This window comes from Triturus cristatus, chromosome 5_2 (genome assembly GCF_964204655.1).
Source record: "Triturus cristatus chromosome 5_2, aTriCri1.1, whole genome shotgun sequence".
NCBI classification, from domain to species: Eukaryota; Metazoa; Chordata; class Amphibia; order Caudata; family Salamandridae; genus Triturus; species Triturus cristatus.
Genome location: NC_140588.1, coordinates 984,243,531 through 984,258,648, shown reverse-complemented (window position 1 = coordinate 984,258,648; position 15,118 = coordinate 984,243,531). Strand labels below are relative to the sequence as shown.

At 48.3% G+C, this 15,118-nt stretch overlaps 1 protein-coding gene across 2 annotated transcripts in view; it reads right to left on the bottom strand.

The window, feature by feature from the left end:
- Positions 1-15,118, bottom strand: part of ATRX (ATRX chromatin remodeler) — a 1,501,634-nt gene that overhangs the window by 792,483 nt on the left and 694,033 nt on the right. For both annotated transcript variants that reach the window (XM_085608236.1, XM_085608237.1), the window contains exon 16: positions 332-473. In XM_085608236.1, coding sequence (XP_085464362.1) covers positions 332-473 — 142 coding nt within the window. The remainder of the gene's footprint in view (positions 1-331; positions 474-15,118) is intronic.

Below are 15,118 nucleotides of genomic sequence, written 5' to 3'. Positions count from 1 at the left end.
ATGGAAGAGGATTCTTAAATGAGAATCCTCTACAGAAAACCAGACTCAACACTTAACATCTGTCTCAGGTTTGTACTCATGTCAGGGTAACATTATTTTTTTCAAGCTAGATTTCACAAATGAAATGAGGTTCTGCAGAGATCAAGAATTTACTGAGATCAGTTGAAGTGTTGAATTTAAAGGGTGCATTCAAAGTCCTTATACATTGCAGTATTTTCCATACCTGAACTATGGTCTTGGTTTAATATTGTGCAATGCAAGAGACGTATCACACTTCTAACAAAATATTATGTATGCATAATAGACCACAGCTTTGTCAGATAGTGCTTACCATCCACTTGATGAGGTTTCAGCTTAGTAACCATGTGTCTGTGAACTTGAACTAATGGTTCCTTGGTTTCTGGATCTTCATCCAATATCAACTTTGTTGTTATTGGGCATTTCACTGGGGAAGCATCTTCTACAACAACAACCTGGCAAAAAAATATATATCGGATAAATGTACATGTTATATGAGTGCCATGCATGAGCAATATAAATAGGCTATAATGCAGCAACCACCCCTTCAAGATTTTTCCCCTGCAGCCCCTTGAAACGGTGGCTAATGAAAGATTAGCATAAAACTCTCCTACCAAGAGAGAGGAATCCGGTCTGCAAAAGCTTTGACCAAAATAAAGCGTTTTTCCCAGTGACCAAGCTTTTAACAAAATCCTAATAAAAGCATTCAAGTTTCACATGGTCTTAACTGTTTCATCTATTAATGGACCCAGTTCGATGCTCTTATTCATTGTCAGACTGTAGATGCAGCGGTTTTCTTTTTATTAACTGCACTGGATGTTTTATTAATACCAACATTAATGTTGTCTTTTGTTCTCAATTAGTATATTGTAATTTATATTCAATAAAAAATGGTCAAAAAGCAATTTTGGGCTTCCAAGAAGCAACTGTCTTATGAGCCTCCTCTCTGTGGCACTATAAATTACAAATCCATTAGCATAAGTCACTAGCCTTGACTAGTCACTCTTCCACGTATGGTTAAACAATTTTTCCCCTTCGTTTAGAAGAGCCTGCCACTACCGCCATGCATATGTAAAACACCCCTCATCCTGATTAGATTACTAAGGAGGGAACTCTGTATGGATAGTGGGAGAATCCTACACAGAATCTGGGGAAATGTGGTGGGTCTTGCAAATAAACAAAGTGAAACTAAGAAACCAGCAGGTCAGTGGACCCCATTTAGTCTCCCCTGGTGAAAAGGAGACTACGTCTATGTGTAGAGCGATCATCACGATCTTTTACCATTAATCCTATTTCTTGATGCATTTCAGAGCCAAGATGGATAAGACTCCACACTGGGATTATTTTCCATAGTAATAACTAAAGAGAGTAGATGCCCTTGTTCTTTTTGAATTTTTATGAACCCTCTGTAACACCTTCTTACGAGTAAGAATCAGAACTTTCTAAACCAGATGCGTAGGCAGAAAAGCCTTGAAACCCTCAGGAAGAATGGAAGATAGTCTCTATTCTTGGCAATATTGAGAACTTGATTATCTCTTTTCCTACCAGCCGGTGTGAGAAAGTGCCCTCTTTCTGCATGGTTGCCCCCACTTTTTGCTGAATTGCTGATGTACTTTGAGTGTGCCCTGGGCTCCTGCTAATCAGGTACCCAGGGCCTATGTTCGTTCCCTAAAACTGCATTGAAGCCTAAACCCAATTGGCATCATTGGCCACAGGTCAGCCCCTGGTAAATAGTACCACAGGTACCCAGGGCACTGTGACCAGAGAAGGCCTCTAAGGGCTGCAGAACTTATTATGCCACCCTTTTAGGTCCTGCACCCTTACACTCACACACTGCCTTTGCAGGCAGCGTGTCTTGGTGCAGAACAAAGAGAAGAGACATAGCACACATCGTGCCATGCCTACAACCCACTGCCCTGGCATAGATCAGTCACCCCTCTAGCTGTGTGCACTATACCAGTGGTGAGGGTACAGGTGCATGAGCCCTGTACCCCTACAGTGTCCAAGTCCATTCTTAGACATTATAAGTGCAGTGCTGCCATTAAGAGTATATGGTGCTGGGAGTTTGTCATTACGAACTCCACAGCACCATAATGGCTACACTGACATCTGAGCAGTTTGGTATCAAACGTCTCAGCACATTAAACCCACACTGATGCCAGTGTGGGTTTTAATGCAAAATGCACACAGAGAGCATCTTAGTGATGCCCCCAGAAAACTAACCTGCCACTAGTATCCGGGCTGAGTGGCTGCTTTCAGCTGCCACCACCAGACATGTTTCTGGCCCCCTGGGTCGAGAGCCTGCTGCTCGCTGGGGCCTGAAACAATGCACATCCTGGGACGAGGTGCCAAGCCTCCTCCTCCTCCAGGACAGGCAGGGTTCACAAAGGGGAAGCTTCAATGGCCTTTGTGAGCTTCCCCAGGCCACTTGCTGCTTTCAGCAACTGGTCCACACTGGTTCTGATCCCCCACTTTGGGCGTGAGAACCCACAGGAGAAACAAGTGAGGAAGAGATGTATGCCCCCCACCGCCAACTCCACCCTTCAGGTGGGGGAGGCGAGGTGAAGCACAACTCTCAGTCCCCGCCATCTTGCAGATGGGTGAACTCAGCCAACCAGGGACAGGCTCATGCTCCCATCCCCCTGGAGCGTGGCATAATAAGTTGTGTACCCACCCCAGGGAAGGGACCTATTGGCCCCGGCCTTTTCCCTACTTTAGCGCCCCTAATGCTAGAATTTAGGGCCCCCCCCAACATTGCTTCCTCAGACAAGAAGAAACTAGAAGGAGAAGAAAGGCCGAACAGCCGTGCAGCAGCTAACAAAAAGAAAACACCCACTGACTTGGCCCCAGCCCTACCGGCCTGTCTCCACCTCGAACCTGCTCCTGCAAAATCATGGTGTGTCCTGCAGCCAGCAACCTCGAAACCACGGAGGAGCTGCCTGCCTTCAACCCCAAAGACTGTCTCCCGTGAACACCGGATTTGATCATCTGCAACCTCTGGCTGGACACCGCGGATCTGCCCTACTTTGCACCCGCCGTCCACGGCCCGAGCTCGAGAGGGCAAACACCACGAGGAGGTCCCCCCGTCGATCCGGACCTGAGATCCGGGGACCCCTGAGCTGCTTCAAGCCGACGCCTGCAGCCTAAATCCGGAAGGTCCCCCCAACCGCGACCAGGAGCTGGTAAGATTCAACCCCAAAAGGCACCCCTGCACCCGACGCCCCACTGCCTTGAGTGCCCAAACCGACGGTGCCTAACCAACCCCCAACTCACCTCTCGAAGTGGTGGTCGCACCCGGAAGACCTTCGTCCCCAAGCCTGCAGTGCCTTTGCAAACCGGACTTTCCCCATAGCAAACAGGGCACCCCCCCATAGCAAACAGGGCACCTGACGTTGAAACAGCACTGTGCGCCCAGCTGCCTTAGTGCCGCTGAGGGTGCACCTTTGGTGCTACTTTGTTTCCCCATTTGCCCTGACCTACAGTTCAGGAGCTTTGCTCCCACAACCGAGTGGCCTGCTTGCCAGCAGCCACCAACCGGAGGCCCCCATTTCCCATTGGATAACATTGGGCCTCAGCACTCTGCACCCGGCCGCCCTAGTGACTCTGAGGGTGTAACCAGAGTGCATTTCTGACCCTGAGGGACCCCAGAGTCTACCCCAGAACCTCAACTCCCACTACCAAATACTTACCTCAAAACCGACAACACTATTTTCCTCCATAGGATAAAATTGACGGTTATTCTTGGAAATGTTTTGATGTGTGAAGTTTGAAAACCTAAAGAAATTCTTTAAAATTGCACTAACAAAAACGATTTTACTCACCTGTTTACAGAAAATGTCCCAGAGTAGTATCCAGGTATACTACTCTGAGTAAGAAAAGTAATCCAAAAGTAACTTACCTGTATTTTTACTGAAAAGCCCATTAGAGTCTATGTACTGTATTTACAAAGTATTGCATTTTTTCTGAAAGTCAAAACAGAGTGCATATACAATTTCAATTAGAACTGTTCACAAACTGCATTACTACTGATACCACAAATAGAGAGTGAGGCACGATCTAACTTTACCTCTGCCTACCTTTGGTGTTCCACTGGACTCTGTACACTAGACCTCACTTCGGTATAGTATATACAGAGCCAGTACCCTACAGCCGGGTGCTGGATGACGGCAGCAGAATGGATAAGTCACCGCTTGGAGGAAGGAAGCCGTGGAAACTTTCCTGTTTTCGAAAGGAAAAAGTTACTTAGCTTGTAAACATCTGTTCGTGGCATGTAATGCTGTTGATTCACATGCTGCACATACATTACCCATCTAGTGTTGGTTTCAGAAGTGTACAACTTGTTTTTCTTTAAATTATGTTTTTTCGAGTCAAAGGACCTAGTGACTTCACCTATTAGTGGTATTGCGCATGGGCATAGGCTCTATTGTTGGATTGTTTTTTCCCCACACGTAGTGTTATATTCCCAGGCAAGGCACATGTAGCGAAGCAACTTATTTCTTACATTGTCCTCACGAATAACATTTCCAAGCTGTGACCTTTTGCATACATTTGCATGCACAATAATGTTGGATTTGTTGCTCTGAAACAAAACTTGTTTTACATCTAGCTTTGCACAACATTATCACAACACCCTGAAGAACATGTTACTTAGCTTTGGTAACGATACATCTGTAAAAGACAGATTAGTTATGGATTCCTCACCGTAGAATTACTCCCAGGGGTCAGACTGTATCCACAGAATTTTTTCCTCAGCAGTACCCCTGCACGTCGATAGGTGGTGTCGGTCGGTGGCATCGTGGTCGCCAGAATGACGTGGCGGTATCTACTTAGACTCCACACTCGCGCGCTGACGTCAGTTCTTTATACGACAATTCACGCCAGAAGCGCAGAGCCATGCAAGACACTGACCACTGGTACATGAAAACTAGGGTCCTGAAAGGAAGTCCCTTACTCTGGAAGGCAGTTCGCAGAACGGGGAGGATGGGTGGGGCAGTGAGGAATCCATAACTAAGGTCTCTTACAGATATATCATTTACGAATTTAACTTGTTTATCTGAAAGAGACAATTAGTTATGGATTCCTCACAGTATAATAGATACCCCAGCAATACTAACCCTGGTGGTGGGTCAGCGAACAAAGTTCACACCAGAAAGTCCTGGAGAACCGAATGGCCAAAGACGCCGTCTCTCCGGTCTTGGTGTCCAGGCAGTAGGGTTTGGTAAATGTGTGCAGTGAAGCCCACGTAGCTGCCTGGCAGATATCATGAAGGGGGACTCCACATCCCAAAGCAGTAGTAGCAGCTGTTGCCCTGGTGGTCAGGGCACGCAACCCTACTGGAGGTTTCTTTTTCGCCAAGGAATAGCAAGTTTTTATACAAAGAATGACCCATCGAGAGATGCTCGGTTCTTGTACAGCCCGACCTTTCTTGGCGCCCACGTAGCCAACAAAGAGTTGGTCATCCACCCAGAATTGTCTTGTGCGATCCAGACAGAATAAAGTGCACGTTTTGGATTCAGACGATGGAGCCGCTCTTCCTCTTTCGATGGATGCGGAGGCGGAAAGAAGGTGGGCAAAGTTATGGTCTGTCCTATGTGGAAAGAGGTAACGACTTTAGGAAGGAAAAAAGGCCTAGTGCGGAGGACGACCTTGTCCGGATGAACAGCCAGGAAAGGAGGTTTAGAAGAAGGGGCTTGAAGCTCACTCACCCTGCGAGCAGAGGTGATGGCAACCAAGAAGGCAGTTTTAAAATTTAAAGTCTGAGAGGACAATTATATAGCTGCTCAAAGGGAGCGCACACAAGATAAGTCTGAACCACTGAGGCATTACGAAAGGAATACGAAGGAAGAGATGAGTAATGCCCTTAAAGAATATATTTACAATAGGGGACTTGAAGAGAGAAGGTTGATCAGCAAGCCTAAGAAAGGCTGAAATGGCAGAGAGATCACCCTTAAGAGTGCCCGGTGCAGAACCCTGCTGGGCCAAAGAAAGGAGAAACAAGAGAACCTCAGAAAGAGGGGCAGAAAGGGGATCCACAGCCCTTGCTGTGCTCTATGCCACAAATTTGTTCCATCTGCAGGCGTATACCGTTTTAGTGGAGGGATGCCTGGCTGCCAAGACAAGGTTACAGTCTTCGGGAGCAAGGTTGAAAGCTGTCAACTGCCGCCGCTCAAACTCCATGCAAGGAGGTGAAGGCTGGACAGGTTCAGTTGGAGGACCATCCCCTGCTGCTCAAACAGAAGATCCTCTCGAAGAGGCAGTCTGATCTGAGGATGTCCGTAAGGGCCTCACTGAACAGCAGCAGGGGCTCAGAGGAGGCCGCTGCCAGTTGAAGCACCTCTGTCAGGAGGTTAATCCTGACTGCCACCGTAGGAAGCTCGAGGTTTTGGGCCTCAGCTGCCCTACCCAACACCACTGCATAAGATGCACCCTCCACCGTAGCCACGGTAGGGGGAGATAGCATGCCAAGGTCTGGGGAGATGTCCGGACCACTGGCCTCACCCAACTCCTCTCTCCAGTCTGGTTCCTCCAACTGGTCTGCAAGAGGGTCCACAGACCCCTCCCAGTCCTCCTCACCCTCTCCTGTGAGTCACTCAGGGCTGTAGGAAACATAAGGAGAGAACAGGGGTACAAAAGTACCGGTTGGCGCCAGTCCCGATGTTGGGCGACGTCAGTCCAGCACTGTCCTCATCGGGGGGAGGGGGAGGGGGGGGGGAGGCTGGGGTCGACACCCACTGGGGACACAACTAGTGTCGGGGGTGTTGTCACTGGATTCAGCGCCAGAGGAGGTGTCACAAGGTCGACTGGCGCCGATCCAGATCCAGGCCTGGATCCTTGGGGGCCCTGCGGCGCCGAAGCAGCCATCGAAGGCCTTGAGCCCCCAACCGAGTCTGCGGGACCCAAGGGCTGGCGGACTCGGGCTGCCCAAAGATAGAATGTAAGGCTTTGTAAAAGCTTCGAAGCTGGGCAGGAGTCGCTCAGGGTCCCGGAAAGGGAGGGAAGGCCAGAGTTGACCCAGCAGGCTCCTTGAGCGGAGCTAGACGACTCCCTTCCGCATCCCACTAAGAGCGTCAATGCTTCTTCGCATTCTTATTGTGCTTCGACTTACCTGAAGACAGAGACGTTGATAAAGAGTGGTGGTGATTGCTCTGCGACCTGTAGGTAATGGGGTTAGATCGTCCCCTGGGGGGATTCTTGGCTTTACACCTACACACACTCTAGATACATTTAGAATAGGGTCCGCAATGTAGAAGTACGCCTACTTACTGCCTTGTTTTATATGTCGCATACATAAATTGCTTTTGCACCATGGTAGAACTCTACCCACTATTTATGCTTTTGGTGCTTGTAATCATGTTATCTGACTACTAATCATTGCGGCACACATTTTTTGCAAGAATAATGTTGGTTCAATAAATATTATTGAAAACATCCCACTGTGTATATTTCTCTGATAACAAGTGAGCACTAGTGACTGATAGAAAGGTTCTGTGCTGTTTCGACCATCGCTGAGTGGATAGGGATATGTTCAGTGGTTGTCAGAAACCACATGCTCCCGATTAGGTTAGGGGGGCTTACAGTGGCACTGTGAGATAGCTGGTCAATAGTCCGACATATCCTGCGGGGGTGTCTGAAATCCGTCTTGACACCAAGCCCTTAATTTATGTTGTCCGAACAATGTGCAGGTCCTACGGATTAGTAGGAACTACAGGACAGTAGGGCAAGATTAGGAATAGAGAAAAGAGAATAAAAAAGAAAATAAAACCATGCAAAGAAGAAAAATAAAGGTAACTAAAGAAGGGAACATTTCTGCAACAACCTCTGGCTAACGGGGATAAAGATGGGTGCAGGAAACTGCCCCTTTTTGACATGGCCACTCTCACTTTTTGTCCGGTATCTGATGCAATTTTGACAGTAGTACACTGCGTTCCTGCTATCCAGGTCCCCAGTGCCATATCTCTCTCCCTAAAACTGTACAAATGTTCCCCCAATTGGAAATACTTGTAACACACTCCACAAGTCCCTAGTAAACGGTACCTTGGTCAGGGAGGCTAAAGAGGGCCCCAAAGGGCTGCAGCATGTATTGTGCCACCCTTAGAGATCCCTCAGCATACATGTAAACTGCCATTACAGCCTGCCTGACAAAGTGCAGGGAAAAGTGATGAGTCATGGAACACCTCCTGTGTGCCACACTGCATGCAGTATACTTAGTCACCCCTACAACAGACATTGCAGTCCTAGGCAGGGTACACAATACTACATGTGTGATTTTTGCCGATGGGAAGTCTTCGGGTAGACATGCGCTTTACAAATAGACTAGATTTGATATGCCCCTGTGACGTCTAAGTCCATTCTTAGATATTACAAGTGAACACAGAAGCCATTTTGAAAACATGTGCTGGACACTGGAAATTACGAGTTCATCAACTACATGAGGGTTTCACTGAAATTAAAAATGTGTGGTATCACATCTCATATTTGTAAGAAACTGGCTCTATATATACTACACCAAAATGAGATATAGTGTGTACAGAGTCCAAGTGACCCCAGAAGTAGGTAGGCAGAGGTTAAAGTTAGATAGAACCTTACTCTCTAATTGTGGTACAGTGGGTGAGCAGTAAGGCAGAATCAGAGGACAGTGTTAAGCATTTGATGTACACACTCAATCAGCAAATGAATTCACACACTCAATACCTGAACTCTAGGCCAATTGTGTTTGTATAAAAATATATACTGTTGTATTATTTTTAGAACCAAGCAAGCCTGGCACAGGTAAGCATTAAATACTTTTCAGTAACAAGTTACTGGACATAGAACAGTTTGAAAATGCAATAGCAATTGTACTTTGTTTGATCTACAGGGGATGCAGTAGGTTGCAACACTTAGCAAATACAGTACGTTGAAATGAATAGGCGTTTTCAGTAAATTACAGGCAAGTTGCTTTGTACGTTACTTTTCTTACTCAGTGCTGGATACCTGGATTCAGCACTGGGACATTTCCTGTAAACGGGTATGTAAATACATTTTGGATATTTGTGCAATTTTTAAAGAACATTTTTAGATTTCAAAACTCCACACTTAGAAACTTTTTGGAAGAAAATTGTCAATGTTATCCTATGGAGGAAAAACAAGTTAACGGTTCACAGGTAAGTAATCGACTGTGGGAGTTAGGGATCTGGAGTTAGACTCAGTGGTACCCCAGGGTCAGTGATGCACTGTTGTTGCACACTCAGCGGCACTAGGGTGGCCACGTCCAGAGTGTTGAGGCCCAATGTTATCCAATGAGGGATAGGGGGCCTCCGGTTGGTGGCTACTGGCAAGCAGGCCACTGGGTTGTGGGAGCAAAGCAAATGGAGAAACAAAGTAGCACAAAAGGGTGCACCCTCAGCGGCACTGGGGCGGCCAGGAGCAGAGTGCTGTTTTGACGTCGGGCGCCCTGTTTTCTATGGAGAACCTCCGGTTTGCAAAAGCACTGCAGGCAGGGAGACGTAGGACTTCTGGGTGCGACCACCACTTGGAGAGGTAAGTTGGGAAGTTAAGGGTTGGTTAGGCACTGTCGGTTTGGGCACACAAGGCCGTGGGGCGTCTTTTGCAGGGGTGCCTTTTGGGGTCGGATCTTCTTACCAGCTCCTGGTTGCGGTTAGGGGAGCCTTCTGGATTCAGGCTGCAGGCGTCGGCTGGAGGCAGCTTGGGGGTCGCCGGATCTCAGGTGAAGATTGCCGGGGTGACCTCCTCGTGGTGTTTTTCTACTCGAGCTCAGGCGGGGTTCAGCGGGAGCAGAGTGGGCGGGGTTCGCGGTCTCTGGCTGGAGCCAGATGCTGCAGTTTAAACAAATCCGGTGTTCACAGGAGATGCAGTCTTTAGAAGTGAAGGCAGGAAGGTCCTCCAGGTTTCTGGAGGTTGCTGGCTGCAGGACACACCGGGATTTCGCAGGAAAAGCTTCCAGAGGGGGACAGGCCGGTGGGACTGTGGCCAAGTCAGTGGGCATCGTCCTCTTGTAAGCTCTGCACGGCTCTTCAGTCCTTCTTATCTTCTTTCCTGTTTCTTGTCTGGATCTGAGGAAGCAAGGTTCAGGGTGCCCCGTAAATACTAAATTTAGGGGTGTTACAGGTAGGTAAAGGGCAGGGACCAATTGGTCCCTTCCCTGGGGTGGGTACACCCCTATTCTGCCACTCTCCAGTGGGAGGGTGGCCGGAGCCTGTCCCTGGTTGGCTGGGTCCCCCATCCTCAAGATGGCAGGGACTCGAGTTGTGCTTCACCTCGCCTCCCCCACCTGAGGGGTGAAGTTGGCAGAGGTGGGCACACCTCTCTTCCTCACTTGTTTTTCCGGCCGGTTCTCCTGCCCAAAGTGAGGGGTAGAACCAGTGGGGACCAGTTGCTGAAAGCAGCAGTTGGTCTGGAGAGGCTCACAAAGGCAGCATGCCTTTGAAGCCTCTCCTTCGTGAACCCTGCCCATACTGGGGGAGGAGGCTTGGCACCTCATCCCAGGATGTGCATTGTTTGAGGCCCCCAGGAGCAGCTGCTCTCGACCCAGGGGTCCAGAAACATGTCTGTTGGTGGTAGCCTAGGCAGCGACTCAGTCAGGTCACTAGAAGTTGGTCGAGTTTCAGGGGGCATCTCTAAGGTACCCTCTGGTGTGCATGTTACATTAAATCCCACACTGGCATCAGTGAGTTTTTAATGTGCAGTGAAGTTTGAAACCAAACTTCCTAGTTTTCAGTGTAGCCACTATGGTGTTGTGGAGTTCTTAATGACAAACTCCCAGCACCATATACTCTTAATGGCAGCACTGCAGTTACAGTGCCCAGGAATGGACTTGGGCACTGTAGGGGTACAGGGCTCATGCACCTTTACCCTCACCACTGGCATAAGGCACCCGGCTGGATGGGTGACTGATATATGTCAGGGCAGTGGTTTGTGGGCATGGCACACAGGGATGTGTGCCATGTCGACTCTTCACTTTGCTCTGGACCAGCCTGCAAAGGCAGTGTGTGAGTGTCAGGGTAAAGGGCCTCCAAGGGTGGCACAATAAGTGCTGCAGCCCTTAAAGGCCTTCTCTGTTCACAATGCCCTGGGTACCTGTGGTACCATTTACCAGGGGCTGACATGTGGCCAGAGATGCCAATTGGGTTTAGGCTTCAATGCAGTTTTAGGGAAGGAACATAGGCTCTGGGTACCTGATCAGCAGGAGCTCGGGGCACACTCAGTCAAAGAACATCAGCAATTCAGAAAAAGTGGGTGCATACCATGCAAGAATGAGGGCACTCACACACACACAAGATTTTCTAAGAAACATTTACGATACAACCTGGAAGAGTAACTACCTACTAATGACTTTAGATGTAAACACATTATACACCAGCATCAGACACAAAGATGGACTCAATGCTCTGAATTACTATCTAGGCAAAAGACCCATGCCCCTACTTCAGCATTCAATGATGACTGTACAAATGGCAGAGATGTGTCTTGATAACGATGTGTTTATATTTGATAATCTTACCTACAGACAACTACAGGGCACTGCTATGGGTACTTGCTTCGCCCCCAGCCATGCTAATTTGCATATGGGCTGGTGGGAGGAGCAAGTACTCAAGACGACACACTGTGAAACATTTGCAAAGAAAGTGGTATTATATGTCAGGTACATCGATGACATTTTTATATTGTGGAAAGGGTCTGCAGAAAGTGCTAAAACCTTCTCTGAAGAAATCAATAACACGCTCAATCTCAAAAAAACATGTAACACCAGTGTGGAAAGCATACACTTTCTAGACTTAGAGATTTATATAGAGGGAGGCAAAATGCAATCTAAGACATTCAGAAAACCTACGGCAGGGAATGCAATACTACAAGCGCATAGCTTCTATTCCAACACTCTGAAGGAAAGCATACCCTATGCTGAGTGCTTACGCATGAAGCGTAACTGCAGTACAACTAACGGCCTAGAGCAAGCTACTAGTAATCTCTGCGATAGACTAGCACACAGAGGCTATAGTCCTGAAACGCTCACAAAAGCTAAAAACAAACCAGCGATGGTTACTAGAGAGGAGCTCTTGGTCAAGGAGGCTAGTACAACAGGCAAAGAAAAGGAACCTCCCAAAAATGACACACCCAGACTAATAACAGGTTTCAATGCATACCATGCCCATGTACGCAGAATAATACATAGACATTGGAACTCAGTATGAAACGACCCAGTCATAGGCACCATCTGCAGTAAAACTCGCCAGATCACGTTTAGGAGAACAAAGTCTATGCGGCAGGAGATAGTTATCAATGCTCCCTGCAAAACGAAGGGTGGCACATGGCTCAAAACCCCCTAAGGGCTACACAAGTGTGCCAAATGTAAGGCGTGCAAACATGGCGTTAATACCAAGGAGGTTCAACTACCTTTCAGACAATCCCCGTATGTCAGAGGTAGCTATGCATGTAAATCAGACTTTGCAGTGTACGTCCTGTCGTGCACATGTGGGAAGGTATACCTAGGTAGCACCATCCACCCAGTCCACGTCCGCATTTTGCAACACCTCAGGGCAATCACCAACAATGACCCTGCCTACCCTGTCGCCAGACATATCAACACTGCCCATAGTGGTAAGGCGCAAGATCTTCCATTCTATGTGGTGGACACAGTCCCCAAAAACCCAAGGGGAGGTAACAGACAACTCACCCTTAGAACGCTGGAATCCAGTTACATCATCCTCTACAATTCCAAAATCCCTAAAGGAATGAATGAGGATGAAGCACTAACTGCTGCTGCCTGTCCCGCTCCTAGTCCAGACTCTGTAACTTTAGGTCACACTCGCATTTTATTTTCCTTTTACTTATTTTCTTGTCACCCCTTTTTCCACTCACATAAGAGCATTCCACTTTTTGATATCATGTTCTCTATTGCTACGTATAGTGCCTACTTGCCTTAGTAGTTACTTTAATCCCTGACAAAGAAGGAGTAGAGCCTTACGCAAACATAGCCACGGGGACACAGTCAAAAGTCATGAACCCGGGCTAGGGGTACTAGGCTAGCTGTCCACGTGGGTTTTAGGCTCTCACAGTTGTCGGTCACCTGTAGAGGAGGAAAAGAGAAAACCGCAGGGCCACTCTGGTCATGAGTCTTGTCTGTCCTGCTGCCCCTCGATGTGCAGGAAGGCTTCCAAGGTGGTGGTGTCTGGGCTGGACGGAAAACAAGCCTTGGCTGGTGTAAGTGCCCTGGTTCTCAGGCCATTGATGCAGGGGGGCTCCTGGAGGGTCTAGCATCTTGAAACTCGGCAGAGAGATGGGCTGACCTCCTAGAGCCATAAAAACCTCCTCCTGAAGTGTTGTACCCTCGGTGGGCCCAATGGCTAACAACACAGTGAACCGGGCAGATGCGGTCAGCGCCTGCAGATGCATGGAGATGGCTCCTCCACCCCAAGGGAGATGCTAGATGGATGTCGAAGTGCTGGACAGTCCTCCAAGTGTTTGGGATGCAGCTGCAGGACGATTCAGGTCTTTGCAATTTTTAAGCAGCAAACAGCAAGGCAGGGTTTGGCACCAGTTTCTGTGCAGGCCCTTGATGCTCACGGCGTGGTCTCTTCTTTCGCCTTTTTCTGTTTCCAGGTAGTCAAATCTGTCAGTCAGTTGTAGGGGGACCCCTAAATACTCTGTTTAGGGGTGTTTAGGGAAGTACAAGGTAGTAGTCAATGGGCTACCTATCCCTGGGGTCTCTACACCACATATATGACTACTTTGTGGGGGGAGTGGACATAACCCTGACCCAGGAGTCCCTTTTTCAACATAAACCAAGATGATGAAACCATACTCTGGTTGTTCACTTCCGGTAGCCGACCTTAGGAGTGGGACTAGCCTGTGGGTGAAAAACACCTCCTGGATATCTAATTTCCCGCCTGCTCTGGTGCCCAGTGGGTCCCAGGGAAAGGGGTGGTGTTTCTCAGGTCTAAGTCCAACAAGGGGGGGATAATTCCTTGCCATCTGGGTTACAATCAACATTTGTATCGTTTTAGGGAAAGAGCATGGACACCGGGCCATGGTTAACAGGGAACCAGCGCACTTCCAATCAATACCAGTGAGCAAAAAGTGGGGGTGGCCCTGTCAAAAAGAGGTACGTTCCTACAGCCTTTCCTTGAGGAAAGGGCACAGTGTTAGAGTTCGTTGGGTTGCCGAAAGGCTCCAGTACAGTAAATTCATGCTGTGCATTCATTGGTAGTCGCAGCTGAGTCAGCTCGAAAAGCACTAAGGGTTGCACTTCAGAACCCAGAGCATAGATAGCAGATGACCGTGTTGGTTGTGGCACCAAGACTAATATAAGCACCAAAGTCAGTGAGGGATCCATATGTTCCAGCTGGCACCAACGAAACACCAAGTCAGAGATCCTCGCGGTTCCTTGGGACCCGAAGTTAAGGGAGCCAGCAGCATGCCAAAGAGACGCAGCATAGCTTCACAGAATTTGTGTGTTCATGTGGCGTCACCAAAGGACCCAGAAACTCAGGTTGTCTGAGACAAGAGTCTGAATCGTCTCCAGAGACTGAGTTTGGGAGCAAAACAGAGGCAGGTTTACGCCCTCCGACTTCTAAGGTTTTTGAAAGTGGTGGGAAAGGGCCGAGTCCCCCAGGATTCCATCGACACCCCTCCCCCAAATCTTTCTGGAGTCAGTTGCAGCATTAAGAAAGTTGGGTCACCTGGGGCATGTAAGTGACGCCTTGCCATCTGCCTATTTACCAGTCATCAGAACATTACTTTGTCCATGACCGATGAAGGGCCTAAGTAGTCATCTACGAGAGATGGAGAACTTTGGTGAGAACAATGGTTTTTACCTCCATACTAAGCAATAGGAGGTCATGAACCTCAGCCATACTTTGCATCACTACTGTGAAGGAGGCACTTTCCTCATTAGTTGGCCCAGGCGGGAAAACCAGCCCAGTGTCTGGAGAATTATCCAGGCACAGGCATCTTGCAGCTCATTATACCAACTGTCTTCTGTGTATGCCTGAGCAAACTCATCCCCTTCACATAGCCAGCATTATCAGATTCAGTGCCAAATAAATTGTGAATGATCTGGACCCTTGTTTGAGGCAAGGGCCGAGTGTCAGAGTCCCATGGGTTG